The 27,355-nt window shown below is 41.4% G+C and overlaps 1 protein-coding gene across 1 annotated transcript; it reads right to left on the bottom strand.

Annotated features, from left to right (window-relative positions):
• Positions 1–415: 415 nt before the first annotated feature.
• On the bottom strand, positions 416–27,301 carry EIF2S2 (eukaryotic translation initiation factor 2 subunit beta). Its single transcript, XM_084645857.1, has 9 exons — positions 27,135–27,301; positions 11,676–11,856; positions 9,762–9,865; positions 8,342–8,477; positions 7,866–7,966; positions 5,423–5,571; positions 3,586–3,642; positions 1,956–2,041; positions 416–896 (listed from the first exon to the last, which is right to left on the bottom strand). The coding sequence occupies exons 1-9, from the start codon at positions 27,147–27,149 to the stop codon at positions 721–723; spliced, it is 1,005 nt and encodes a 334-aa protein (XP_084501983.1). The 5' UTR covers positions 27,150–27,301; the 3' UTR covers positions 416–720.
• Positions 27,302–27,355: the final 54 nt, after the last annotated feature.

Raw genomic sequence — 27,355 nt, 5'->3', positions numbered from 1 at the left:
TATGAACACAAACATTAAGGGAAGCGAACACTGAACAGCTTATCACTTCATAAGCTAGTTCTCATAGTAGCAAAGGATGAAAGTACAGGAGCAGTGAGGGAAAGTAACCAGGAATCCTTACATGTATTAGAAAAAGAACAGTTTTCACATGGACATGACTATTATAGCCATTGGGAATCAGCCAGCATCCCTTTTGTATAACAACTAGTTCATCTGTTCTAGCTATAGGCTCCCTAAAAAGGAGCTTGCTAGATGAAAAAAAACACACTCTGAAGTGTGTGCTTAAGTCTTATCCTGCTCTTTGCACATAATTCATTAACATAGTCTGCATGTAGTCATAGTAAAATTGTGTTCATGGCAATTGTCAGGTACAACTTAAGAGAAAAACTGGAGGAAAAATTCAAATGAAAGACCGTCACTGTTATAATAACTTTAATTTATCTTGCATTTTACAGAAGTCTATGAATGGATTAAAAAGCACCTCCTTTCCCATCACGTTTCTCTGACAGTTGGTAAAATATATTCAACGAGCAAATGTATGTGAACAGCTTGAGGATCTGCATCTTGCAAGGATTTCACAGGCCAACCAATCAAAAGCCAAATATCTTGGTATCTTTTACAATCTTGTTTTTAATACAATGGTAAATCCACTCCGATTGTAAACCTGTCCAGTCACATCTCCCCTGAACACTTTGCAAAAATCCAGTGTCAGTTAGCAATCTAGTTAGCTTTGGCACGGAGCTGTGCTCTCTTGCCTGTGACAGCCTGGAAACCAGTTTTGATGCTGGCAACGGAGCAGCGAGAATGGCAGGTCTCACACTGCAAGAAATATAATCTGGTGTCCTTCTGTAGGATTGTGTCTGGTGACCGACACGTATGACAGGTAACATACTCCTCTGGAGAAAAGAAATTAAGTTGTAATTGAAAGGTACTGCATTAAGACATCACTGGAAGAGGCATCAATTCACTAGTAAATGCTACTTCAATTTTTTTTTTAAAACATGACTACTATACCAAACTTTTGCAGTTAAGGAGTGTCGCAGAAGTTGAATGCGGTTAGTACATGGACTTCAAAAGCAGAGCCAAGCTACTGATTATTATTAGTTCCTGGGCTAACAAGGTGTACGTTTTACCTGCCTTGACAACTGACACCAATGCTATAAACAGTGGATTCTAACCAAAATATTTTACTATCTGCAGATGCCTTCCCTCCTGAGGCAGCATTTCCAGATCTCAACACCTCGTTAGGAAAGTAGTGCTTTAAAAAAGTCAGATCTGCATAGAAAGGAATGACAACAACTATAGAGCTAGAGGAGATGATCTCATGAAGCTTCCTTTGAACAGTAGTACACACATTTTATTGGTAAAACGATTAATGTGTACAACATACATTATTCAGAGGTCACTGTTACAGTACCCTCCATCAGCCCTTTGCCATGGCAAGGAAGTAAAAAAGTCACTGAGACTGGCAGGAAGCAATGCTACAATATCATCACTAGCTTTCTCGCCATGTTTTCAGTCCACAGATAGAGCTGAACTAATGCCTCCCTCCAGTCCACTTATTTATTGCTATCAGGACCAAGTAATCTATAATTACTCCATTATAACACAGTGAGAAGTCATGTATTCTTTAGTATCTCCAGCTGTGTAGGTTTATCCTGACCAGAACTGGGCTCGGATGATCCATTTCTTTATACCAGTGACCTAGTTTAAAATAAAGACAGCCTTCTCATGTACAACTTGAAAATAGGTATCAAAATGTATCATAAAGATAGATATGAATCAATGTAGGTGTAACGATTACTTCCATGTAAATGACACTGTACTGAATTTTAGTGGTCATAAGAAACTGAGTAAACTTTAAATGTACAAGACTGAGTGAGGATAAAAGGAATTTTCTAAAGATAACGGAGACGCTAGGAAGAGAAACTTATAGAAGGGGGAATTGTACTTACTGATGTATCTTCTCAAAACATTTTCTATCTGTTTTTGTTGGAATCGTCCTTTGATTACAAGTTGGTTGTTACCGTCTATTGAGCCACTAATTTAAAAGAAAAATGAATTCAGTAATGTGCAAATCAGAACAACATATCAAGTTGTAAAGAAGGGACAAGATCTGAAACATGCAATAAGGTCAATTGATGCACTGTTGGGCACAAAGCTGCTTAATAAAAGCAATCTAATCAGCAAGATTTAATCTGCAAAAGAAACTGCTGAAAATTTCACTAATGGTCAGGGATTCAAAGTACAACTTCATCTGAGCATAAATCCTCAATGCAATAATTATTGTGAATAAGACAGCTTAATTGGCACACCACACGAATCCAGAAAATTCTTAAGCTCTTCAATGGTATGGTGAATGTGGTACTTTTGCTGATCTGACAAACAACTTCCTCTGAACCGTGCTGTGGTGGCTGCTATTACAACAAACCATTTTTCTAGCCATGCTGATGCAAGCGAGAAAGAATGTTAGCAGTGATCTTTCAAACCAAGTTTTAGAAGCTTTTGTGTAAGATTAGTTTGAGGTGAAGGGAGCTCAATCCCTGAACTAATAGGCATTAAAAATTAGTCACGCATTTTGTGACCTAGGCTATTCAGTTCTCTGTATATCTGCAGATAATAGCACGTAAGTCTACCCATGCTTGTCTTTTGTAGACAGCTAGTGACTACTGTGCAATCTGAAAACAGGTAATACAAAATCCATCCATAAAGTGTTCTTTTATACAATGATAGATGGTTTATGAACTATCCTGTTAGTTACAACTCCTCCCTGACCTACAAGACCAACTTAACCACACACGGCATAGAGCAGCATTTCTCAAATGTGGCCACCAGCCATGGGGCTTCGAGCTCCATTCCCTGGCTGCGTGGTGATGGGCTCTGGCCCCAAGCTCATCCCCCCCATTACCTCTGCCCCCCACTGCCTCCCCCAGTGCCCTATCACTCCTGACTCCTGCTGCCTCTGTACCTACCTCCCCATCCAAGACTTAATTTGTCCCCAGGCTCTCTGGGGCTGAGTAAGTCTGTTGTGAAAAGTGATATCTGTATGTTTGTTAATATTACTTTTCATAGCACACTTAGTAGCTAGCAAGTCTAAAAAAAGCAACAGAAACAATAAGAAAAATGACAAGAACGTTCAAAGCACCTTATTTGTGTTTCTATTCTGTTTAGGTCCAATAAAGGATAGACACAACTGCATACTATTATTATTGAGTCTGTACAAAAAAAAAAAAAAAAAAAAAACCACCACCCTACATAGATAGATTACAATGATTTGGACATGTACCTATGTATATTTGTTTTTCCTAACGTTAATTAAGTATTTTAGGAAAAACTGTCAGAGCAGCCACCAGCAAGAGGTGAGGGCCGCACTCTGAGGCCACCAAAAAATTTGTTGTGAGAACCCCTGGCACAGAGGCTCTTGAAGGGAAAGGAGTTACCATGTTGCATCTCCACTCTCACCATTAGAGGGAAGAAAGCATGCTCAAATATGTACATCAGGACCGCTAAACCAAGGCATACTTGGATAAGAAAAAGGAGTGGGGAGGAGGAAGGCACTCAAAAGCATAAGTACAAGCTACTTACCTTGTACCCAATTCAGCCAACAAAAATGCCAGGAGATGTTTTGGCTGACGATGCAATCTAAAAATAAAAGTAAAGTTATTTTTAACCTCCACCTTTCAGAAGAACTTGATATTTAAGAATCACAATAGATAAGAACTTCTCAGAATGGCAAGCCTGTAAAAGGTGTTGCCACAAACAGGGCTCTGATTTTATCTCTGGAATAGCAAGAATTATAGACCAGTCAGCCTAACTTCAATACCTGGAAAGATACTGTAACAAATTATTAAACAATCAATTCATAAGCACCAAGAGGATAACAGAGTTATAGGGAATTGCCAGCATGGATCTGTCAAGAATGAATTATGCCAAACCAACCTAATTCCCCTTTTTGACAGCGTTACTGGCCTAGTGGATAGGAAACAGCAGAAGTGATATATTGTGATTTTAGTAAGGCTTTTGACACCCTCCCACATGACATTTTCATATATAAACTAGGGAAATGTGGTATAGATGAAGTTACTATAAGGTGGGTGCACAACTGCTTGAAAAACTATTAAAAAATAGTCATCCCTGGTTTGCTGTACAACTGGGAGAGCACATCTAGGGGTCAGTCCTGTACTATTCAATCGTTTCATTAATGACCTGGATAATGGAGTAAAGAGTATGCTTATAAAAGACACAAAGCTGGCAGAGGCTACAAGCATTTTGGAGGACAGGATTAGAATTAGGGATGTAAGAGTTCAACTGATTAACCAATAAGCTTGATACTTCCTGGGTTTTGTTAATGGTTAAACTCCACCCAGGGTCCGGGGTTCCTCTGGGCTGCCAGCCGGCAGCCCGGCGTGCCTGGGGTTCCTCCGGGCTGCCGGGACCTCGAGCGTGCCATGATGCCGGGAGGCATCATAGCCCCAGGCACGGGGACAGCAGCGGAGCTCTGTGTAAAACGTGGGCGGGGGGGGGGGCTGCAGCTCCCCTCCTCCCCCCCCAAAAAGCTCTCGGGGTAAACATTCAACTGTGTAGCTGACAGAATTTTAATCGGTTACATGGTTACTGTTTGAAATGTTATGTACATCCCATTCAAAATGGCCTGGATAAATTGGAGAACTGGTCTGAAATCAACAAAATGAAATTCAATGGAGACAAGTTCAAGTACTAAACTTAGAAAGGAAAAAATCAAATGCACAAAGCAAAATGGGGAATAACTAGCTAAGCAGTGGTACTCCTCACATGGATCTGAGGAGTTTCGATTTGTGATCCACAATTTGTAAGAGCCAAGGTAAAGCAGTTGCAAAAGGCTCTGAGGTGTATTAACAGGAGTGTTGTACAGTAGACCCTCAGAGTTACAAACACCTCAGGAATGGATGTTATTCTTAACTATGTTCATAAATCTGCCCAAAACATTATGGTTTTTTCAAAAGTTTACAACTGAATATTGCTTTAAAACAGCTTTGAAACTTTACTATGCAGAATAAAAATGCTGCTTTCCCCTTTTTTAAATAATTTTCATTTAACACAGTACTATATTTTCTTTTTTTTAGTCCCTGATGCTGATTGTGTACTTCTGGTTCCAAACGAGGTGTGTGGTTGACTAATCAGTTTGTAACTCTGGTGTTTGTAACTCTGAGGCTTTACTGTATATAAAACACAGAAGGTAACTGTCCCACTCTGCTTGGCACTGGTGAGGCCTCAAATGGTGTATTGTGTCCAATTGTGTCATTTACAATTTTTAGTGATTAATAGTTTAATATAGCTTTTTGCAAGTCCATGCAGTTAGACAATCACTAACTATGGACTACAGGAAGGCTACAGTATTTCCTGCCTTGAGCCCCCAAGAGATCTTAAAAGCTGCCAAACTTACAGTTTACAGATATCTGTAAAGTTGACAAATGACGTTTTCTTGGTTCCTACTCTTACAACCTGTGGAGGTTTCATGACAAATTTTCTTTTTTCTCCAGCTACCATGTCCGGATTCTTTTCCCGCATTATGTTAAATACTCGATTCAGCAACTGCAGGAACAGACATGTTTACATCAATATGCGTACCTTTAACAATTTATCCTGCCATCCACAAAACGTTTTATATTGCTGTATTTTATGTCTAGAGATGTTTATAATTTTCCCACTACCGTGGAACTAAGTGGTATAGCATTTAAGACCATATTTCTGCCAGACTGAACTTCTAACAATGTACTTTTTTCCCCAGCATACTTTCAACTACATGTTTAAAACACCACAGACACCCCCTCACTAAATTCATCCATTACAATTTTACATTCAACACGCACTTTGTCCAAAACATGGGAACAGCCATAAGTACCATTAGGGCTCCCCAATATGCTATGACCTCTTCATGGGTCATCTTGAGGAAGAATTTCTGGAGAAATGCACCACGAAACCAATGATATACCTGAGGTACTTCAATGATATTTGCATCCTCTGGACAAGTGACCCTAAACTCCCTCTGATTTCCACTGCAACTTCAACAACCACCACCCATCCATTCAACTCTCTCTAGCACACTCCAACACTTGCATCAACTTCCTGGACACCATGATCAGCTTCAGACAACCCAGATCGCCACACCTACCTTCACAGATCCAGTAACCACTCCCAGCACACCAAGAAATCTGTTCTCCACAGTCAGGCATTTGGATACACTCCACCACAGAAGTAGATTACATCATGGAACAGACCACCCAAACACCCAAACAGAACCTGCTGCAATATGGAAATAAAAACCCCTCCATCCACCCATCCCTAGTTGTCACCTACCATCCTACACTGGATCCCATACAGGGTATTAAACAGTTACAACCCATAATCAACCAAATCCTGAAAGAAATCTTTCCTAAACCACTCGTCTGGCCTTCAAATAACTGTCTCTCCTCCCTCCCCAACTCCCTCCCAACTTCTCCATGCTCATCAGAAGTAAGCTCCCCACAGACAAGGATACACCAACTAAAAGTGGCACCAGACCCTGCCAGAACAACAGATGCAAAACCTGTAGCTATATCTCCACTGATAAGATGATCAACACTTCCCACAAACACACCCTTTTAAGATCCACGGGTCCTACACAAAGCAATCACTCTCTGGCCTCTCAGTCCTCATCTTTACAATACCTTCAAAAGACAAGCCTGGGAGCTTAAATTCATAACTTTGATAAATACTGAAAATCATGGACTGAATAGATACTGGATTTATGGCTTATTATAACGATCTGTAACCAACACACTCCTCCCTTCCCCCCCCAAGTTTTTCCCATCCCCCTATGATGGAAGAGGTGTAAACTGGCCACTTCCCCCAAATGGTCCCTGGAAATGTGTGTTAACTACTTATACTCAAAACAATCTGTATTTAGCTGTTACACTCCCAGTACATTTCCCAGACCTAAAGAAAAGCTCTGCATAAGCTCGTAAGCTTGTTTCTTTCATCAACAGAAGTTGGTCCAAAGAAGGTATTACCTCACCCACATTGTCTCTCTAATATCCTGGAACCAACATGCCTGCAACATTGCATATAAAAAGCCCTCTGACACTTAGTTTTTGCACTTTGTTTCCCAAAATGACTTATCTTCCACTATCATGGGAAACACATTTTTAATAATGGGCTCTTCAATCTAGCAAACAAAGGTATAACACAATCCAATAGCTGGAAGTTGAAAATGGAGAAATTCAGACTGGAAATAATGTATAAATTGAGAGAAAAAGTAATTAACCACTGGGAGTAGTTTACCAAGGTCATGAGAGAGTCACCATCACTGACAATTTTTAAATCAAGATCAGATGGTTTTCTAGAAGATCGGCTCTAGGAATTATTTTGGGGAAATTCTATGGCCCGTGTTATACAATAGGTCAGACTAGATGATCACAATGTTACCTTCTGGCTTTGGAATCTATGAATCTTGGTCTAAAACTTGCTCTTAGCATGCATAATACAAATTTGTTTAAATGATTATTGACCTTTCTTGAGGGAAACATTTACACTTTATAAATTAGTTAAAGCAGCACATAAGCTTTTTCACACGTGGGCACAAATCCCATAATTTGATCCACACAAATCCTAATGAAGTCAGTGGTGGAGCACAGGGGTCTTCCCAGATGGATCTGATTACAGGATCAGGTTCTTGTTTTATATTTTTAAAGCAATTTTACGTTTCTAGTTATTTTTGTTAATGTTTCCAGAAATCTTTGATCATATATACCTAAGGATTAAGTTAGAAACAGAATACATGGACATGAATTAATTAGCATTCGTATAGCTGGATTTGGGAAATATTTGGAAAGCATTTTTAACTTTACCTCATCATACGTGTAGTCCCTTTCTGAACCTGCCCATGCAGGTCCAGTATGAAAGCTAAAAGAAATTCCATCATCTTTTTTGCTGTCTTCATCCTCCAGAGCTGTGAACAAGGAAAGTTGTTTGAGATTCACGAAGCACAAGTTGTTAAAAAAGGTGGACTTCTTGTACATGCTGCTAGAAACAAGCATGAGCACTGTGTCCAAAAAAATTCCCAAGAAATGTGTGTTATGAGCCGAAGTTTTCCTCCACACATTTACGGAGATGACCAGAATATAAACAAGGACCATATGGCTCCACTACTGAGATATTATTTGCTGCTAAACCTTAAAATGGAAAATCCCAAAACAAGGAGATCGCGTTTTAACTAAAAAACTGCCTATTTAGGCAATAAGTATACTTTATTTGCAAGATTACCCACTTTCAGCAGCAGCACAAGCCAGGACTTAAACTCTTGGTAAGTTGGTTGTACTTTTACCTTCATCCTTTTCCAATATTTCTTCTTCATCTGGAAACTTCACATTTTTCTTCTTTTTCTTTTTGTTGCCAAGCATGATATCAAGGTCATCTTCTGGTTCCACCGGTTCTTGCACATCACCTTCGATTTTTAAATCCTACAAAAAGAAAAAAAGAGTTCAGCCAGAACATAAGAAAGTGACACCCAACATAGCATGCTGGAAGTGAGACAGAATATCCTTAGCAATTCTTAAATATGACAGATTTAAGTTTGAAGGAGTGATCTAGGTTATGCTAAAGGCAGGTGCCTGACTTTCCCTTGCTAGTTACACTATTGAGATGGAATTTGGGGCCAGATTTTTAAGTGCACAACTTTGCATGCACAGCTGGGGTGCATCTTCTGGTGCACATGTGCAAATCAGCGTTTGTGGATATAAAAGTCTAGCCTTTATTTTTTTAAGAATAGGGTTTATTTTATTTCCTTGGATTGCTGAACAGTTTAGCTAACATGGGGTCACGTGACCAACTATGGCCATTCCCTACTGCAGCCGATTAGTAGTTTTTGAACTATTGACCAGTACAGGGTCACATAATACCTTTGACTTATCAGAGGCTTCCAGCCACACTGACACACAACGAAGGCAAGAGACCTCATGTGTCAGAGAAACTGAAGGCAAAGTTTTCCTCCAATCCTGCTCTCGCTACACGTAAAGAAGTTCTTGAACATCTAAAGAACACAGAACAACAGAGCTTAGATGTGCTGTGAAGGTCAGAGGTGAAGTTTTTTCCCTTTGGGTATAGGGCAGAAAAATGTGCAAATTGTGTAGCATATATTCTTGCTCTGCTGCTCTTTAGGCTTATCAGCCATGTTGAAACGTGATACATTTACTTGTCAGATTTATAAAAACAGGAGTCATGAGTAAAAATACCACACACTCTCCCTGGAGTCCCTGAAGTTGCACCCAATGTTTAAAGAAATCATGAGGACCAGAAACAAAGATTTTACAGGAGAAACCGTTAGCCCTACGTTTGAAAAGTTGACCTTCAGTGAAACTTAATGCATGTGGCTTCTGGTGTTATCCATGTTACTTTTCTCAAATCAAAAAACAATAATGAAATTATAACCCTGAACACCAGATTGGGGGGGTGGGTGGTTGGGGGTGGGTGGGTGTGTGTGTGTGTGTGTGTGTGTATATATTACACACACACACACAGAGTCCCAAAGTGTACATAAAGGGAACACTGTATATCATTTAATAGTGATCCATTGGCTAATTAAGATGACAGACTGCCAAGGAATTCCTGAACGGTCAATCTTAAAAGAATGGAAGGGTGAGATGCAGGCACAGGACAAGGACACATGTGGATGAGGAAAGGGGGAATTTTCAGTAAGCCCAACTGGATTTAATTATACAAACTAGGTCATATCTTTATAAATTGACCTTTACACCCTCTTCTGCTTCATCTATATCAAACATCTTTTTTGTTTTCTTCTTCTTTTTCTTTTGGTTGAAGAAGTTTAGGTCATCCAGGTCATCTGATGCATCTAAAAAACCAGAAAGTTGAAAAGACCAGGCTTAGTAACCATGTTACCAGTGTAGAAACTAAGGGTATGTCTACATTGCAATGCAAGCCCATGCTTGAGCCCGGATTCAAGCCTAACCTCCCCCCACATCTACACTACAGTTGCACTCACTCAGGGCTTGGACCCATGGTTCCAGGACCCTGTAGTGCTGGAAGGTCTGAGCTTGAGTTTTAAGTTAAGCCAGGACCCAGAGTACGAGCCGTATTGTTTTGCAGTTTAGACACAGTTGGACACGACTCAGGTCCCAGAAGTCAGCTGGGAGTATCCCACCATTTCATGGGACTATTTCCTTAGTCCTCTCTATCCCAACAATCTGCAATCCAGACCTGAAAACAGAAACCACCACCACCACCCCCCACCTTTGCCAATGGCAGCAGCTTAAGTCAGTGTTAACTCACTATCTTCTGATCTCCAATCTGCAAGCACACTATCAGAGAGCCTCCTTGGTTTGTAATGGAGAGCAAAGTGATCAAGCTGCTTCCTGGTAACATTCAGGGCAGGCAGTACACATTTTTCCCCACAGTGCACCACAGTCCTAGGACTAGAGCAGCCACGTGGGGGTGGGAGAAAGGAGAAGAAAGGGGAGGGAGGTGTGTACTAGGGACTCTGGGATATGGTTACTTTGACTCAGGTCTGCGCACTGCAGTGTGGATGCCAGAGCCCTAGATTTGAGCACCTGTTAGAAAAAAGTCTTAACATAGGGTTAAAATAAAATGGGGATGCTCAAGCCCATGGTTCCCTAACATGGGTCAGCTGACTCAAGTCCCACTAACCCTGCGCTCAAATTGCAGTATAGACATACCTTAAGTATTCTGGTTCAGATATGAATTCTAAAAAACATACCTGCGACACCTACTCACTAGGATAAACTAGTCAAGTTAAAAAAAATAGCTAGTTTAGTAGTTACAAATGCTACACATGCCACAGAATACCCCTTGACAATATTTGTGGCATACTATTTATTTTAAATATTTTTTCATCTTCCCTGTTGCTGTTCTTCACACACGGGGAAACTGACCACAGAAAGGAAAGTTTGTGCTTTTGATAGAGAACCTTGACTTCACAAAAAAATTAATGTGGAAAAAGAGATAAAATTGCCTTTTCAATCATCTTAGGTGTTAAAAGCAACAGGTTAATTTTACACACAAATGTGATTTTAAGTTAGTAACGTCCCTTCAGTTTACTTCATGTTATCAGATCATCTCAATATGGCTAACTTCAGTTAAAGTGAGTCAAATACATCTGCAAGTTATTTCTTGCAAGATCTTGAAGAGTACAATATTAGATTAACTGGCTATTGTCATCAACCAGGGCACCAAGAAAAACTTGTCTTGCAATGGTTTTGAGTATTTCCCATCCTAATTTTTACGGTTACTCTGGAATTATTGCAACTGCTTTCCAGCTCTACATTAAATGGGCTCAGAATACAAAGCACTAGAACTATAATAGAGCACATCACAAGAATTTTGGCAGTTTTAGAGCACCTCTCAATTTTGTTCATGACAAAGACTTCAGTTGCAGTGGAGAAAGCAGAGTTTTTGTAAATTAAGACACCATTTTGCTTATAGGAGTACAGCAGACAAGCTCAAGAAAGAGAGAGAAGAAATCACACTTTTACATATTTGTGTTACAGCAGTACCTAGAAGCCCAATCAGAACCAGGGCCTCACTGTGGTCAGCTGTCTTCATGTACTTTATACATAGCCCTTGCCCTGAAGACACACAGATGGAAGCTGTGTTTTGAAACTGCCAACTGAAATGTTTCACTATACCTTTCTTCCTACTGTCCTCTTCATCAGCTTCTATATCTTTGTCCTCTGTTGGTTCTGGTTCCACTTCTTTTGTTTCTGACAACTGTGTCTCTTCTGCTTGTGTCTCTCCTCCTTCTTCATCAAGCATGAAGGGCTTCTTCTTTTTCTTCTTCTTCTTGCTCATAGTGGGATCAAAAATCATCTGTAAAAGTCAAGTGTTCATTAGCAACCTTATTTACCATCATTTAATTTATTACAGTAGCACCAGCAGACTTTATGCAGGTTACTCTGAAAGAGGCTATTGTATAGTACTCTTTTCAGCTAACTCAGTAGTCCTTAAACTTTGGTCCCAAGTGGGAGTTTGTCTAGACTATAATTTATGGTTCTGTTTTAACTTGAGTTAGCTGACAACTAGTCCAAGTTAACATGACTGCAAGTGCTTGTTTAGAAGCACGATGAATGTTTGTCCCAGGACACATCTCTAAAGTAACCTTTTATTCTAGTACTAAGGCTCTTTGGTTTTGTCCACACTTAGTGAAATTTTTCAAACGTTTCCAGCTATTTTAAAATCAGTTGAGCCAGGGTGGATTGAGTTAAATGAGGATTTAAATCACACACGTGGAAAGCCTTAAACAGATTTTGATTAACTTTTCCATAGTACAGTGAATTGTCATTGGCTGATATAGCCTCTGAATATGTAGATTTCTAACTAAATGAAGCCTTTACACTATATTTGGTACATCTTTTTGCTACCTAGAGACGAGGTACATGATGGGGTCTCCTGGAGTCAGAGACTGGGTCCCAATGCCTCTGATGTCTTTGCCAGTCTCTTGCACCCAGTAGCACAGCCCCTATATCCCCCACAGACCAATCCCTTAATATGGCCCATGACCTATTGTGCCATATTTCTGGAGCTTGACCTCAAAAGTCAGAATCAGGAGAACATCTCTCTTTATATAGAAAAGCAACCTTTAACTCAAAGTTTTTAATAGAGGCTCATGGATTCAGCATACTTATTTTTTATTTAAACATTTTGTGATTGTAAGTAGTTTAGGCCTTAACATATTTTGATTTAAATTTCAATTTCATTTTGAACAGGTTTATTTTTAAAGAGAAAAACTTATAATTTTAAACAAAATAAAAAATCTGGATTTAAATAAAAAAAATCTATTTTTATCAACCCTGAGTTCAGCTGAACAGGTATTAGAGTCGGGAGCCTTAGGGTAGATTGGTCTCCAGCTGCATTTCTATTTTCAGCACTATATCAGTTTGTTCCATGTACAAAAAGATGATCTCAACCTAGAATATTTATGTGACCTCAATTAATCAGTACTGGGGCATCTGATGCTCTTTGGCGTATTTATCCTAACACCACCCTTGTGAGACAGTAAAGGATTATTTTCATTTTACAAATGGGGAACTGAGGCACAAAGAAACTATGTGGTTTGCTCAAGGTCACACAAGAAGTCGGGGGCTGAAGAGGAAACTAAATCTGGCCCCGCACATTCCAGACTAGTGCCCTCAATACCGAGCCACCCTTCCACTCCCTACGCTACCAGCACTCCCAGCTACCTTCGAGACACCACCGACTTCCTGAGGAAACTACAATCCATCGGTGATCTTCCTGATAACACCATCCTGGCCACTATGGATGCAGAAGCCCTCTACACCAACATTCCACACAAAGATGGACTACAAGCTGTCAAGAACACTATCCCTGATAATATCACAGCTAACCTGGTGGCTGAACTTTGTGACTTTGTCCTTACTCATAACTATTTTACATTTGGGGACAATGTATACCTTCAAATCAGCGGCACTGCTATGAGTACCCGCATGGCCCCACAGTATGCCAACACTTTTATGGCTGACTTAGAACAACGCTTCCTCAGCTCTCGTCCCCTAACGCCCCTACTCTACTTGCGCTATATTGATGACATCATCTGGACCCATGGAAAAGAAGCCCTTGAGGAATTCCACCATGATTTCAACAATTTCCATCCCACCATCAACCTCAGCCTGGTCCAGTCCACACAAGAGATCCACTTCCTGGACACTACAGTGCTAATAAACAATGGTCACATAACCACCACCCTATACTGGAAACCTACTGACCGCTATTCCTACCTACATGCCTCCAGCTTTCACCCAGACCACACCACACGATCCATCGTCTACAGCCAAGCTCCGCGATACAACCGCATTTGCTCCAACCCCTCAGACAGAGACAAACACCTACAAGATCTCTATCAAGCATTCTTACAACTACAATACTCACCTGCGGAAGTGAAGAAACAGATTGACAGAGCCAGAAGAGTACCCAGAAGTCACCTACTACAGGACAGGCCTAACAAAGAAAATAACAGAACGCCACTAGCCATCACCTTCAGCCCCCAACTAAAACCCCTCCAACGCATTATTAAGGATCTACAACCTATCCTAAAGGATGACCCAACACTCTCACCAATCTTGGGAGACAGGCCAGTCCTTGCCTACAGACAGCCCCCAACCTGAAGCAAATACTCACCAGCAACCACATACCACACAACAGAACCACTAACCCAGGAACCTATCCTTGCAGTTGCCAGTTGCCAACTGTGCCTACATATCTATTCAGGGGACACCATCACAGGGCTTAACAACATCAGCCACACTATCAGAGGCTCGTTCACCTGCACATACACCAATGTGATATATGCCATCATGTGCCAGCAATGCCCCTCTGCTATGTACATTGGTCAAACTGGACAGTCTCTACGTAAAAGAATAAATGGACACAAATCAGATGTCAAGAATTATAACATTCATAAACCAGTTGGAGAACACTTCAATCTCTCTGGTCACGCGATTACAGACATGAAAGTTGCGATATTACAACAAAAAAACTTCAAATCCAGATTCCAGGGAGAGACTGTTGAATTGGAATTCATTTGCAAATCGGATACAATTAACTTAGGCTTGAATAGAGACTGGGAGTGGCTAAGTCATTATGCAAGGTAACCTATTTCCCCTTGTTTTTTCCTACCCTCCCTCCCCCTCCTCAGACATTCTTGTTAAACCCTGGATTTGTGCTGGAAATGGCCCACCTTAATTATCATACACATTGTAAGGAAAGTGATCACTTTAGATAAGCTATTACCAGCAGGAGAGTGGGGTGGGGGGAGGTATTTTTTCATGCTTTGTGTGTATAAAAAGATCTTCTACACTTTCCACAGTATGCATCCGATGAAGTGAGCTGTAGCTCACGAAAGCTTATGTTGGTTAGTCTCTAAGGTGCCACAAGTACTCCTTTTCTCCTTCCACTCCAGCATCTGAGGAACATGAGTATTTGGTATAACCACACAGTTTGTTTCTTTTAGAAAGCTGTTAAATTTCTATCGTAGCTTAATATTTTGCCTCTCAGTTTAGTCCTGACCAGGGTAGATTTGATTTAAACCATGATTTAAATCACTAGTCAGGAAGACTCGATTTAATCATGGTTTTCTACATAAAAGTGCATTCTTGTAGGTTGTTATAACCTTAATACATATTCTTCACAACTCAAAGATATTTTTAGAAGGTACACACTATACATTAAGTGATTTATTTCGAAAGCTTTTCAGATTAGTTTTACAGCTATATCAGAAAATGAATGATTGTTTGGTTATTTCATTTACCAAAGGTAATTGAAGCAGATATTTATGAAGTCACTGGGAGATGAACTATCATTAATATTTGGAGGATTTTCTTGCCATGCTGTATTAGGAGGTGAACATCACCAGACAGACAGTTAAATTGTTTTATTTAACTAAAACAACATTATGTATTCTGGATTTTTTTCTTCAACAGCAAACATACAACAAAACAAGTATATGAATTTTTGAATTTAAACAATCAAGTTTTTTAAAATCAGGTTTGTTTTTGTTAAAACTGTTTTTAACTAAAATAGTTAAATAAAATATTTAAAAAAACCCACAAAAATCAAATCAACTGTGTCAGCCAGGTCAACATAAGAAACTTAAAATATTGGCTTCTGCAGCTAACTCAGTCATCTTCACCTTCATTTTCCTATTTGTTCATAATCTGGAAAAGAAAAAACAAACTTTCCGGCTTTTTCAGGTCCCAAACGATTTCTCAATTTGGAATGAATTAGTCCAAAGGAAGAAAATATTCTTTCTACACCAGCAGAAGCAGCTACTGCTGTTAAAAGTGAGATCATCACTTCAACAGTCTCTGAATCCAAGTACTTAAGTGATGACTTTCACCAGTTCACTGGTATGACTTTCTTTAAAACATCACAAGCAAACATATTTCTTGAATGGTTCTCACTCCCAAACTAGGACTTTAAGGCCTGCTGCCATTTCAGGTTTTCCCTTCTAGTGAGAGAATGGTATGGTAGATCTCAAATCAATGAAGGCTACACTCAGAAAGACCTCAAAACTTCTGGAATATCCTACTCAAACAGTTTCACTTTTGTTTCTACTGCCTGTCCCTCCCTTCTCATATTTATCTCCAGACTTCTTCTTCTTATCCAGATCTATTCCATCACCACCAATCTTCTATTCATTGAACTTTTTGAAACTTTGCACTTTTAGAGAGGTGACGGACTTTGTGTACACAAATTTATAGGGTTGAGGTCTTGTTTTTTTCTCACCTCTATACATTAATTTATTTTAAAACATTTTTGCTGTTAACAAACACGTTATCTCTGGAGGCACAAATCCACAGTTTGAGAACGGTGAAAAACAAGCATCTCTGATGGTATCTTCTAGACCAGTGGTCTCCAAAGTGGGGTGCACAAGACCATCCGTGAGGGTGCGTGGCAGGAGGAGTGCCGCCGGCGGCAGCTCGGCTCTCCCCGCTCCATCTTCGGCAGCACGCCGGCAGCAGTTTTTTTTGTTTTCTTCCCCAGAGCTAGCCCTGGGGGTGCACAAGTCAAGAAGTTTGGAGACCACTGTTCTAGACGGATCACCAAGTCCCACCGGGTAGATGGAAAGATTAACCTAAATAATCTACACAGAAGCCCCTGGAACCCTTTAAAATTGAGTCCCTAATCCATGAACAATTGGAAATCATTTAGAAAACTTTTCTTAAATATTACATGAATATATTGTCTCAAACTATAGAATCTACAATCCCTATTCCATGATGAGATATTTGAGCTATAATGCATCTTAATTAAAACTATCTTTAGATAGTTTTCCGCAAAAAGCACTGTATCAAAAAAATCTGATTTAAATAAAAAAAATCCTCCCCCACTTTTTTTTTTTTAAATCACTGATTTTTATCCACCCTGCTCCTGACATTATAGACCTATTTGGTCTGCCAGTCATTTTGTTCCACATGGGTATCTACCCTATTATTGGTTTCAGAGTAGCAGCCATGTTAGTCTGTATTTGTAAAAAGAAGAGGACTTGTGGCACCTCAGAGAATAACCAATTTATTTGAGCATAAACTTTCGTAAGCTACAGCTCACTGCTCTAAGGTGCCACAAGTACTCCTTTTCTTTTTACCCTATTATTAAATGTGACAGCATCACATTCAGGTTGAGGCCACTGATGCAACAGCCCACCAGGACAGAGTTCATTCACAGCCTTGCCCTAGTAAGTAGCACTGTCAGAACCACTAGCATGTTATGTTAGTGACTTTTGTTGCCTTGTAACTTAGTTATCCAACAGATCTACAAATTAAGATTTTTACACTTGTATATTTAGCTACTAACCTCATTCCTTATGTTGTTCTAGTAAGATAATGATTATACAAGATTTTTTTTCATGGACATACCTCTTGTAATTCTACACTGTTCCACACTTTTCCCAATCCCTCATTGCCTGGGTCTCAACACATTTATTACGTAGGCCAGTTCACAGAGCACTGTGCTAAGCTACTGAAGTAAGAAAGACTTCACATGTTGGCTATAATCTGAAGTATAAGCAATATACAGATACTGCATGTGTGCTGCAGGTACATGAGACTGAGGACTGAAGTTCTCAAACTATAAGCTTTTTAAGTGTTTCTGTATAACCGGCTGATAAAGTCTGTGCTTGAATGTCTTTTACAAGATGTTTGCACATTCCAACCCCTTGTAAACTATACTCCTCCTCTAGTAATATTATTAAGCAATACACACTTGTGAATCATTCTCTCCGCCTTGAAGTGCGCAATCATTTGGAATCAACTTTGAAAGTTACATTTTGCCCCAGCTTCCTCAATTTTGACTAACTGTATGATCAGCTAAGAGGGAAGACATTCTGCATAGATAACATATTCCACAATTCTAGAGTTGGCTGCATATAAACATAATGCTAGTTTCAGGATTGTATCTTCTGACTAGGGCTGTCACTTAATCGCAGTTAACTTGCGATTAACTCAAAAAAATTAACTGTGATTAAAAAAAATTGCAATTAATCGCACTGCTAAATTTCAATTGTTGTTCTATTGTTTATTAGAAATTTTGGATGTTTTTCTACATTTTCAAGTGTATTGATTTCTATTACAACACAGAATACAAGATGTACAGTGATCACTTTATATTATTTTTATTACAAATATTAGCACTGTAAAAATGATAACCAAAAGAAATAGTATTTTTCAATTCACCTCGTACAAGTACTGTAGTGCATCTCTTTACCATGAAAGTATAACTTACAAATGTAGATTTCTTTTTGTTACATAACTGCACTCAAAAACAAAACAATGTAAAACTTTAGAGCCTGGAAGTCCACTCAGTCCTACTTCTTGCTCAGCCAATTGCCAAGACAAACAAGTTTGTTTACATTTATGGGAGATACTGCTTATTTATAATGTCACCTGAAAGTGAGAACAGGCGTTCGCATGGCACTTTTGTAGCCGGCGTTGCAAGGTATTTACGTGCGATATTTGCTAAATATTCACATGCCCCTTCATGCTTCGGCCACCATCCCAGAGGACATGCTTCGGCCACCATCCCAGAGGACATGCTTCCATGCTGATGATGCTCGTTAAAAGAATGCGTTAATTAAATTTGTGACTCAACTCCTTGGGGGAGAATTGCACGTCTCCTCTTCTGTTTTACCCACTTTCTGCCATATATTTCATGTTATATGAGTCTCGGATGATGACATACCACACATTCGTTTTAAGTACACTTTCACAGCAGATTTGACAAAACGCAAAGAAGTTACCAACGTGTGATTTCTAAGGACAGATACAGCACTTGACCCAAGGTCGAAGAATCTGAAGTGCCTTCCAAAATCTGAGAGGGACAAAGTGTGGAGAATGCTTTCAGATGTCTTAAAAGAGCAACGCTCCAATGTGGAAACTACAGAACCTGAACCACCAAAAAAGAAAATCAACCTTCTGCTGGTGGCATCCGACAGAGATGATGAAAATGAAATTGAGTCAGTCCACTTTGCTTTGGATCATTATCAAGCAGAATCCGTCATCATCACGGACACATATATTCTGGAATGGCGGCTGAAGCATGAAGGGACATATGAATCTTTAGCGCATCTGGCACGTAAATATCTTGCGATGCTGGCTACAACAGTGCCATGCAAACACCTGTTCTCGCTTTCAGGTGACATTGTAAACAAGACATGGGCAGCGTTATCTCCTGCAAGTTGTAACCAAACTTGTTTGTCTGAGCAGTTGACTGAAGTAGAACTGAGTGGACTTATATGTTCTAAGGTTTTACATGGTTTTATTTTTGAATGCAGTTGTTTTTTGTACATAATTCTACATTTGTAAGTTCAACTTTCATTATAAAGAGATTGCATTACAGTACTTGTATTAGATTAATTGAAATATACTATTTCTTTCATTTTTTACAGTGCAAATATTTGTAATCAAAAATAAGTGAGCACTGCACACTTTGTATTGTGTTGTAACTGAAATCAATATATTTGACAATATAGAAAACATCCAAAAATATTTAAATGATATTCTATTATTAACAGTGCGATTAATAGAGATTAACTTTTTTAATTGCTTGACAGCCCTACTTATGACTCATTTTAATGAGGATATGTTGTAAGACACCAGAAGTAAACCCTTTGTAACTTCTCACATAAATACAAGGCCAAACTCAGCCCTGTTCTGTTCCATAGTTTGTTTTGCCTGCCCAGAAATTCCCCACATCTCCCTACCTGTGGATTCCTATAATTTGGGAGATTCTGCAGTAGGCATCAAGCTGCTATAGGCCGCTCTTCGGACACCACTCCTTCAGCCAATTGTGCAGGTGGCGCATCATGGCAGCGAAAGTCATGCACAGCCAAGCACACTGCACTCTAGCTGCCTCCAGGTGGGAAAGCATCCTTTGGGGGATCTGTAAAGGAAATCCTCCAGGATTTCTTTTAAGACACAGATTTGTTTACGTGAATAAGGGGAAGCCCAATCGTGTACGATGACTTTTACTATCAAATACAAGTTAGGCTACAGAGTCACCCATTCAGAGGCATTTCCCAAGTAACTAAGAGCTCTGTCAAACCCTATATAAAAAGTCAGCTTATTGGATTTTGATCACTAATGTCTTGTTTGCACTAAAACTTCCCAGCTGTAATTCAGCAAGCTCCACCTGTGGTACCAACGGTGGAAAATGTACTGTAGATTTAGACATTTGTCACCAAAAGTTTGCTTATGTAGATCCAGCCTAAGAGGCTTAAATGGATTGCAATGGAGTTTGTCATTTAAAAAGGAGTCAGCTGCATCTCCCTTCTGTAAAGCACTCGAACACTAGAGATGTGTACAATAAAAAAATTTATTGGGAAGACTCATGGCATAATACAAGGTTTCAAATTCTGCTGGGAAGTGCTGCTGCTAAAGACGCACCTGGGAAGCTCACAAGTCAAAATGGAATGAGAGAAAGGCAGGAAGCTTAAGATTTCTGTCCAGAATAAAAACATAATGCTAGATTTGTGGGTAGGAAAGGTATGGTTATAATCTGTAGGTAGATTTGACCACAAACAAAATTCAGAAGTAGCCTGAATCATTGGGGGGGGAGGGATAGCTCAGTGGTTTGAGCATTGGCCTGCTAAATACAGGGTTGCGACTTCAATCCTTGGGGGGGCCATTTGAGATCTGGGGCAAAAAACTGGGGACTGGTCCTGCTTTGAGCAGGGGGTTGAACTAGATGACCTCCTGAGGTCCTTTCCAACCCTGATATTCTATGATTCTATGTGCGGATAGCCGAAGGTGGGGAAATGATAACCCACACGCAGAAATACACTAGCCCTATGCCTCAACAGTTACATATCTATTACATGCATTAAAGGAGTGTAAAAACTAATTTAAGTGAAACCAGTGCAATTTCCTGCTTAACAAAGCCTAAGCTGTCACCCTGACTGCTTGGCTATCTGTGCTGCCATCTTTTTTCCCAAGCAAAGTCCCCTGCACTTAAACTTCCTATTGAATACACATTTTTAAAAGTACCTCAATCTTTTCTCTCTTCGCCTCCCCCCACGCTTCACTGCACTTTTTTTCTTTATGATGCATCTTTTCCTGTATTGTTTGCAGTATAATTATTTGTATCACCTAAGAGCTCCAATCAGGGATTGCAATAAGCAGCATGCAAACACTTACTAAATAAGATTATAGAGCTTCCTTGTTTCCTGCTCTCTCCCACTATTTTTATATTTAAATAGTAGTAGCACCTAGAGACCTCATTAGAAACGGCCAACTTCCAAAACTTGTTTACCAAGGCATGCCACTACAAGCCCAGCAATCACAGGGATCATAGAATCATAGAATATCAGGGTTGGAAGGGACCCCAGAAGGTCATCTAGTCCAACCCCCTGCTCAAAGCAGGACCAATTCCCAGTTAAATCATCCCAGCCAGGGCTTTGTCAAGCCTGACCTTAAAAACCTCTAAGGAAGGAGATTCTACCACCTCCCTAGGTAACGCATTCCAGTGTTTCACCACCCTCTTAGTGAAAAAGTTTTTCCTAATATCCAATCTAAACCTCCCCCACTGCAACTTGAGACCATTACTCCTCGTTCTGTCATCTGCTACCATTGAGAACAGTCTAGAGCCATCCTCTTTGGAACCCCCTTTCAGGTAGTTGAAAGCAGCTATCAAATCCCCCCTCATTCGTCTTTTCTGCAGGCTAAACAATCCCAGCTCCCTCAGCCTCTCCTCATAACTCATGTGTTCCAGTCCCCTAATCATTTTTGTTGCCCTTCGCTGGACTCTCTCCAATTTATCCACATCCTTCTTGAAGTGTGGGGCCCAAAACTGGACACAGTACTCCAGATGAGGCCTCACCAATGTCGAATAGAGGGGAACGATCACGTCCCTCGATCTGCTCGCTATGCCCCTACTTATACATCCCAAAATGCCATTGGCCTTCTTGGCAACAAGGGCACACTGCTGACTCATATCCAGCTTCTCGTCCACTGTCACCCCTAGGTCCTTTTCTGCAGAACTGCTGCCTAGCCATTCGGTCCCTAGTCTGTAGCTGTGCATTGGGTTCTTCCGTCCTAAGTGCAGGACCCTGCACTTATCCTTATTGAACCTCATCAGATTCCTTTTGGCCCAATCTTCCAATTGGTCTAGGTCCTTCTGTATCCTATCCCTCCCCTCCAGCGTATCTACCACTCCTCCCAGTTTAGTATCATCCGCAAATTTGCTGAGAGTGCAATCCACACCATCCTCCAGATCATTTATGAAGATATTGAATAAAACCGGCCCCAGGACCGACCCTTGGGGCACTCCACTTGATACCGGCTGCCAACTAGACATGGAGCCATTGATCACTACCCGTTGAGCCCGACAATTTAGCCAGCTTTCTACCCACCTTATGGTGCATTCATCCAGCCCATACTTCCTTAACTTGCTGACAAGAATACTATGGGAGACCGTGTCAAAAGCTTTGCTAAAGTCAAGAAACAATACATCCACTGCTTTCCCTTCATCCACAGAACCAGTAATCTCATCATAAAAGGCGATTAGATTAGTCAGGCATGACCTTCCCTTGGTGAATCCATGCTGGCTGTTCCTGATCACTTTCCTCTCATGCAAGTGCTTCAGGATTGATTCTTTGAGGACCTGCTCCATGATTTTTCCAGGGACTGAGGTGAGGCTGACTGGCCTGTAGTTCCCAGGATCTTCCTTCTTCCCAAGATGCCAAGATTACATGGCATGATAAGATTTCCAGTGAGGGATCTAACTAAATATCCAGCCAGACCACACTAAGGATCTAGCCAGAGACTGATCCAAGTGGCACTTGATCAGCAAGTAGGCAACATCCTATTTGAATTTGCCATGATGATGAGTAACTAAAGATCTTAACCAGGCTGGTCCCATTGTGCTAGGCACTGTACAAACAAAAAGTAACCGTCCCTGTCCCACAGAGCTTACAACCTAAAAGCCACTTACATTATTCTTTCCCTATGCTGCTCTACGTACCATCTCCTCTATTATTTTCTACCCCATTTCTCCTCCCATTTTCCCCCAAAGGCTATGTCTACACGACCGTGTAAATTGTCCTAATAATGTAGCTGGAGTCAACACAGCTTAGGTCGATTTACTGCAGTGTCTACACTGCACCGGGTCGACGGGAGACTCTCCCCCATCGACTTACCTTACTCTTCCCCATTCATGGTGGAATACTGGGATAAACTGGAGAGCGATCTGCAGTCAATTTAGTGGGTTTTCACTAGACCTGCTAAATCAATCGTCAATGCATCAAACCAGCGGTAGCTTAGACATAGCCAAAGTCTCTCAACTACATTAATCCTTCCTAATTCAGACCCTCTCTCTCCCCTGTTCAATCCCACATATATCCACTCCCCCTACTACACCCCCCCCCCCAAACTCAGAGTCCTCATAGCCAAAGAAAACTAACTCTACTTAGAGACAATAGGAAAAAGTGAGGGTCCCACTGTCCAAAGGCAACACTCAGGTAAGAAGACAATGCAACTCCCAAATTGCAGGGAATGCAGAACATACTGAGATTCTTATGACAGTGCTGTCGCTGGATCCCATGCCATCTGGCTAATAAATATGAAGACCACCCTCTGCCACACACTATTGTTCCTTCCTCCCAACTAAGAGCCTCTCAACACCGCAAGAGTGGGCTAGTCCCTATGATTTCATCACATGCTGGCTGATTCAGCTGGGGCTTACTTATTCCCTAGTTTCAGTTGGGTGTGTGTCTCTGACTGCTTTAAAAAAAAAAATGAAGGTTAAGCTACTATTGATTGGAGTGTGAACAACCCACATTGCAACCTGTTTCCAGGTCAAGGCTAGCTTCCCACCCAAAATACTCCAGAATTTACTGGCTTCTAACTGATGCAAGCAGGGGCCAAATGACCACTGAAGACCATGAGCTACACCAGGGGCTAATTCCAAGTGTACGCAAGACCTAAGCTCACTAACTGGAAGTTAGATGCACTTTTTCAGTTTGTATTTTAGGCCTTTAACATCACTCTGATGTGTTTAGCCAGTTTAATTGTTTCAAATATCAAGGTTTGAAAATTCTAGCTGCCTATATCATGTAGGAAATTTTCATAAGTAGCATCACGTTTGCAGAGCCTAAACTATTGTTTATGAAAATGTAACTATCTAGTCCTAGGGGCTCCAAAGAGAATCTTCCAGATGCAGAATTGACAAGTGGCCACATCCATTTGGCAGCCCTGTCACACCTGCTTGCATAATTTGGGGAGGGGGAAGCAGGGGAATCTCAAGTTTTGACTTGTGGGAAGGAGCACTGGGATGGAAGCCAGGAGGTAATGAGTTTTGGTCTTGCCTCTTCCACTGAGTGCTGTTAATATTTCTGTGTGGTTCACAATCCTTGTTACTGACCAAGGCCTAACTCCCTTAGTCTGGGAGATAGGCAACTATCATTCCCTTCATTTTACAAACAAGATGACTAAGAGGAGCATCACAAGGTAACTTCAAGCACAGCTGGGAATAGAACCCAGGTTGCCAATATGACAAAATTAAGTCTTATCCACTCTGCCTTTTAGAATCAATGTACCAAATTATATGCTTAACTAGCCTGGCTGTAACCACAGCTCTACCTACTAGATCACAAAAAGAAAAGGAGTACTTGTGGCACCTTAGAGACTAACAAATTTATTTGAGCATAAGCTTTCGTGAGCTCACTTCATCGGATGCAAGCTTTTCTTTTTGCGAATACAGATTAACACTGCTGCTACTCTGATACTAGATCACAGTTTTCTCCCAAAGCCAGGAGTAAGACCCAGGAATCGTGATGCTAAACATTCCACTGCTGTCTCACAAATAGTTGTGACCCACTGACAAAGAAAGGAAGCTTCATTCTTGAAGGTATGTCAGTAGTTCTTATTTGGGGACTGGATGACCCAGAGCATTATCAAAGAACTGTAGAACCAGTCACCAGTTTGAATCCAGCCCAGCTCAGGCACTAAAAATTGTTCCCATTCAGTGTATATGTGATACGCTCATACTCATTTCATATTGAGGTCCTCTCCTATCACAAATTTTCCACCATGGTTTGCACTAAGTGACAGGTTGACAGAGGCCAGAACTGCATCCATGATGGAGATGAACTGTCCGTGTTAGCCATAGCAAAGTAGTGTGCATGAAACTTGCCCTGCTGCTGCCCTATAGATGAAGGTGACTCCCTTCATCAGAGATCAAATAGTTCTGTACCTTTCATCAACACTATTTTAAAGTTATTTATGTAACACTGTAAATAAGCAAATTAAGTCATTACTGACATAGTGTTACACAAAGCTGCATGAAACTTGGCGTCTAGGTAGATGTGACGAGTGTAAACCAGTGTAATGTCTGCCTAGGACAGTTTTAGTGCCTGTACTGTAGCTTAAAGCTTTTGCAAGCTGCAACAAAGTGAAAACTCCAGAGCTGCAAGTCTGTTTACACTTGTGCTATTCAGAATTCTGTGGGGAGCACTGAAACTGACAAAGCTAGCAGTAGAGGCAAGCCCTGGAGCGGTTCACAAGGGAGGAGAACTCAACTGAAACTAGGGGATATGTTTGGTAGCAACTGAAAAAGTACATCTAACTTCCAGTTAGTGAGCTTAAGTCTTGTCTATACTTGGAATTAGCCCCTATTTGAACCACTGATGTAGCTCATGGTCTTCAGTGGTCATTTGGCCCCTGCTTGCATCAGTTAGAAGCCAGTAAATTCTGGAGTATTTGGAGTGAGAAGCTAGCCTTGACCTGGAAACAGGGGTTGCAATGTGTGTGGTTCACCCTCCAATTAATAGTAGCTTAAACTTCATTTTTTTAAAGAAGTTAAAGAGAAACAAACTGAGTTGCACACATACATCCTCCCAGCATGGATAGTGATACCAGTATAAAGGTGCCTTATATCGGTATAGTTTATTCCCATACAGGAATGGGAATAAGCCATATCAGTTCAACACATCTTTATACCATAATATCTGTGTCCACACAAGGAATTGAACTGGTGTAATGATACTGGCAAAAAAACCTCACACCTATACACAAAATAATTATACTAGTACAAACACTGTGTGTAGACCAGGCCTAAATAGGTGTTCTTTAAGTATTAAAAAGGAGGAAGATTAAGGTGCTATCGACTAGAGGAAAGCACCCCTCCCCATTCCACCCACACCATTGCAACTCCTCTGCAAATAAAGGCTTCCTTCCCTCCCAGAAAAAAAAAAACAGCAAAAACACTACAAAAAACTGAGTATTATTTCCCGTTATTAACTGATGCAAGCAGGAGCAACACGACATTGTTCGAGGCTCTAGTTTTCATCAAACAGTCAAGAAATGCTGTTGGTTTTTAGCAAGTGAAACCAACTTTGTATGGCCCATATCAAAACAATGTAGCCATTCTCCCCCACATATAATCACTATTACCCATGTTATAAAGCTCACCCACTGACAAACTACTGGGGTGGGAGAGAAGCAGCACTTGGCACCAGAGCAAACACCTTTGTCAATTGCTACACGGTATCCAATGAACGGGTCATATCATCTACAAAGACTAGTAGCCAGCCAGGGTCTGGAGTCCAGTTTTTAAAATTCCTTCCGCCCCCCTCCCTTTTTTTCTGGGAAAGGAAACTATTTCTCTTTAGTATCTCAGAGATCCAGACAGCAAACCCCTTTTTCCAAAAAGGGACACCCCCTCGCCCAGGCAGGCTCCCACCCACCCGTCCTGGGCAGGCCTGAAGCCTCCATTCCCAGCAGAGGCCCTAGCCCATCGTGCAGAGCCGAGGGCCGTCCGCACAGGAAGACAAGCGCAGTCCCCGCCACAATCCCCCCTCCCCCGAGCAGGGGAGGCCAAGCCCCCTCCCACCCGCGGAGCGGCAGGCACCACCCCGCCAGGCCCCGCTCCCACACGCCCAGCAGGGGCCGGGAGAAGAAATACAAGCCCCGCTCCAGCTCCCTCACAACCCCGGGACAAGCCCCGCGCGGAGCAACCCGCGCCCAGCCCCTCCCTGCTCCGGCCCAGGCCCCGGGCCCGGCTCCCCACATGGCGGCGGCGCAGGCCTCAGGCCCAGCTCCCCACATGGCGGCGGCGCAGGCCTGAGGCTGGGAGCCCCTCACCTCGTCTCCCGACATGGCTGAGGGCCGGGCTCGCACAGCGCGCGCTACGGAGACGGAGAAGGGTCAGTCACCGAAGCCGGTCACTACTACGACGCCGCTCACAGAGCCAGTCCGTCGCCTCCCGAAGCTGCTGCAGCCGCCGCGCTCAGCCCTCTTGCATCAGCGACCGTGCAGAGCCGCCGAGCCCCGGATATACGCAAGCGCAGCAGGCACGTCAGCCC

The sequence above is a fragment of the Lepidochelys olivacea genome, assembly GCF_965140295.1.
Source record: "Lepidochelys olivacea isolate rLepOli2 genome assembly, chromosome: 13".
Classification (NCBI taxonomy): domain Eukaryota; kingdom Metazoa; phylum Chordata; order Testudines; family Cheloniidae; genus Lepidochelys; species Lepidochelys olivacea.
This window is presented reverse-complemented; position numbering and strand designations above follow the sequence as displayed.

Excerpts from the sequence above, each read along its gene's own strand:
- EIF2S2 (XM_084645857.1), bottom strand. Across the intron at positions 5,572-7,865 it reads GGGACTACACGTATGATGAG|TTGCTGAATCGAGTATTTAA; the intron begins GTAAAGTTAAAA and ends CTGTTCCTGCAG. Across the intron at positions 2,042-3,585 it reads TTGGCTGAATTGGGTACAAG|TGGCTCAATAGACGGTAACA; the intron begins GTAAGTAGCTTG and ends CTTTTAAATTAG.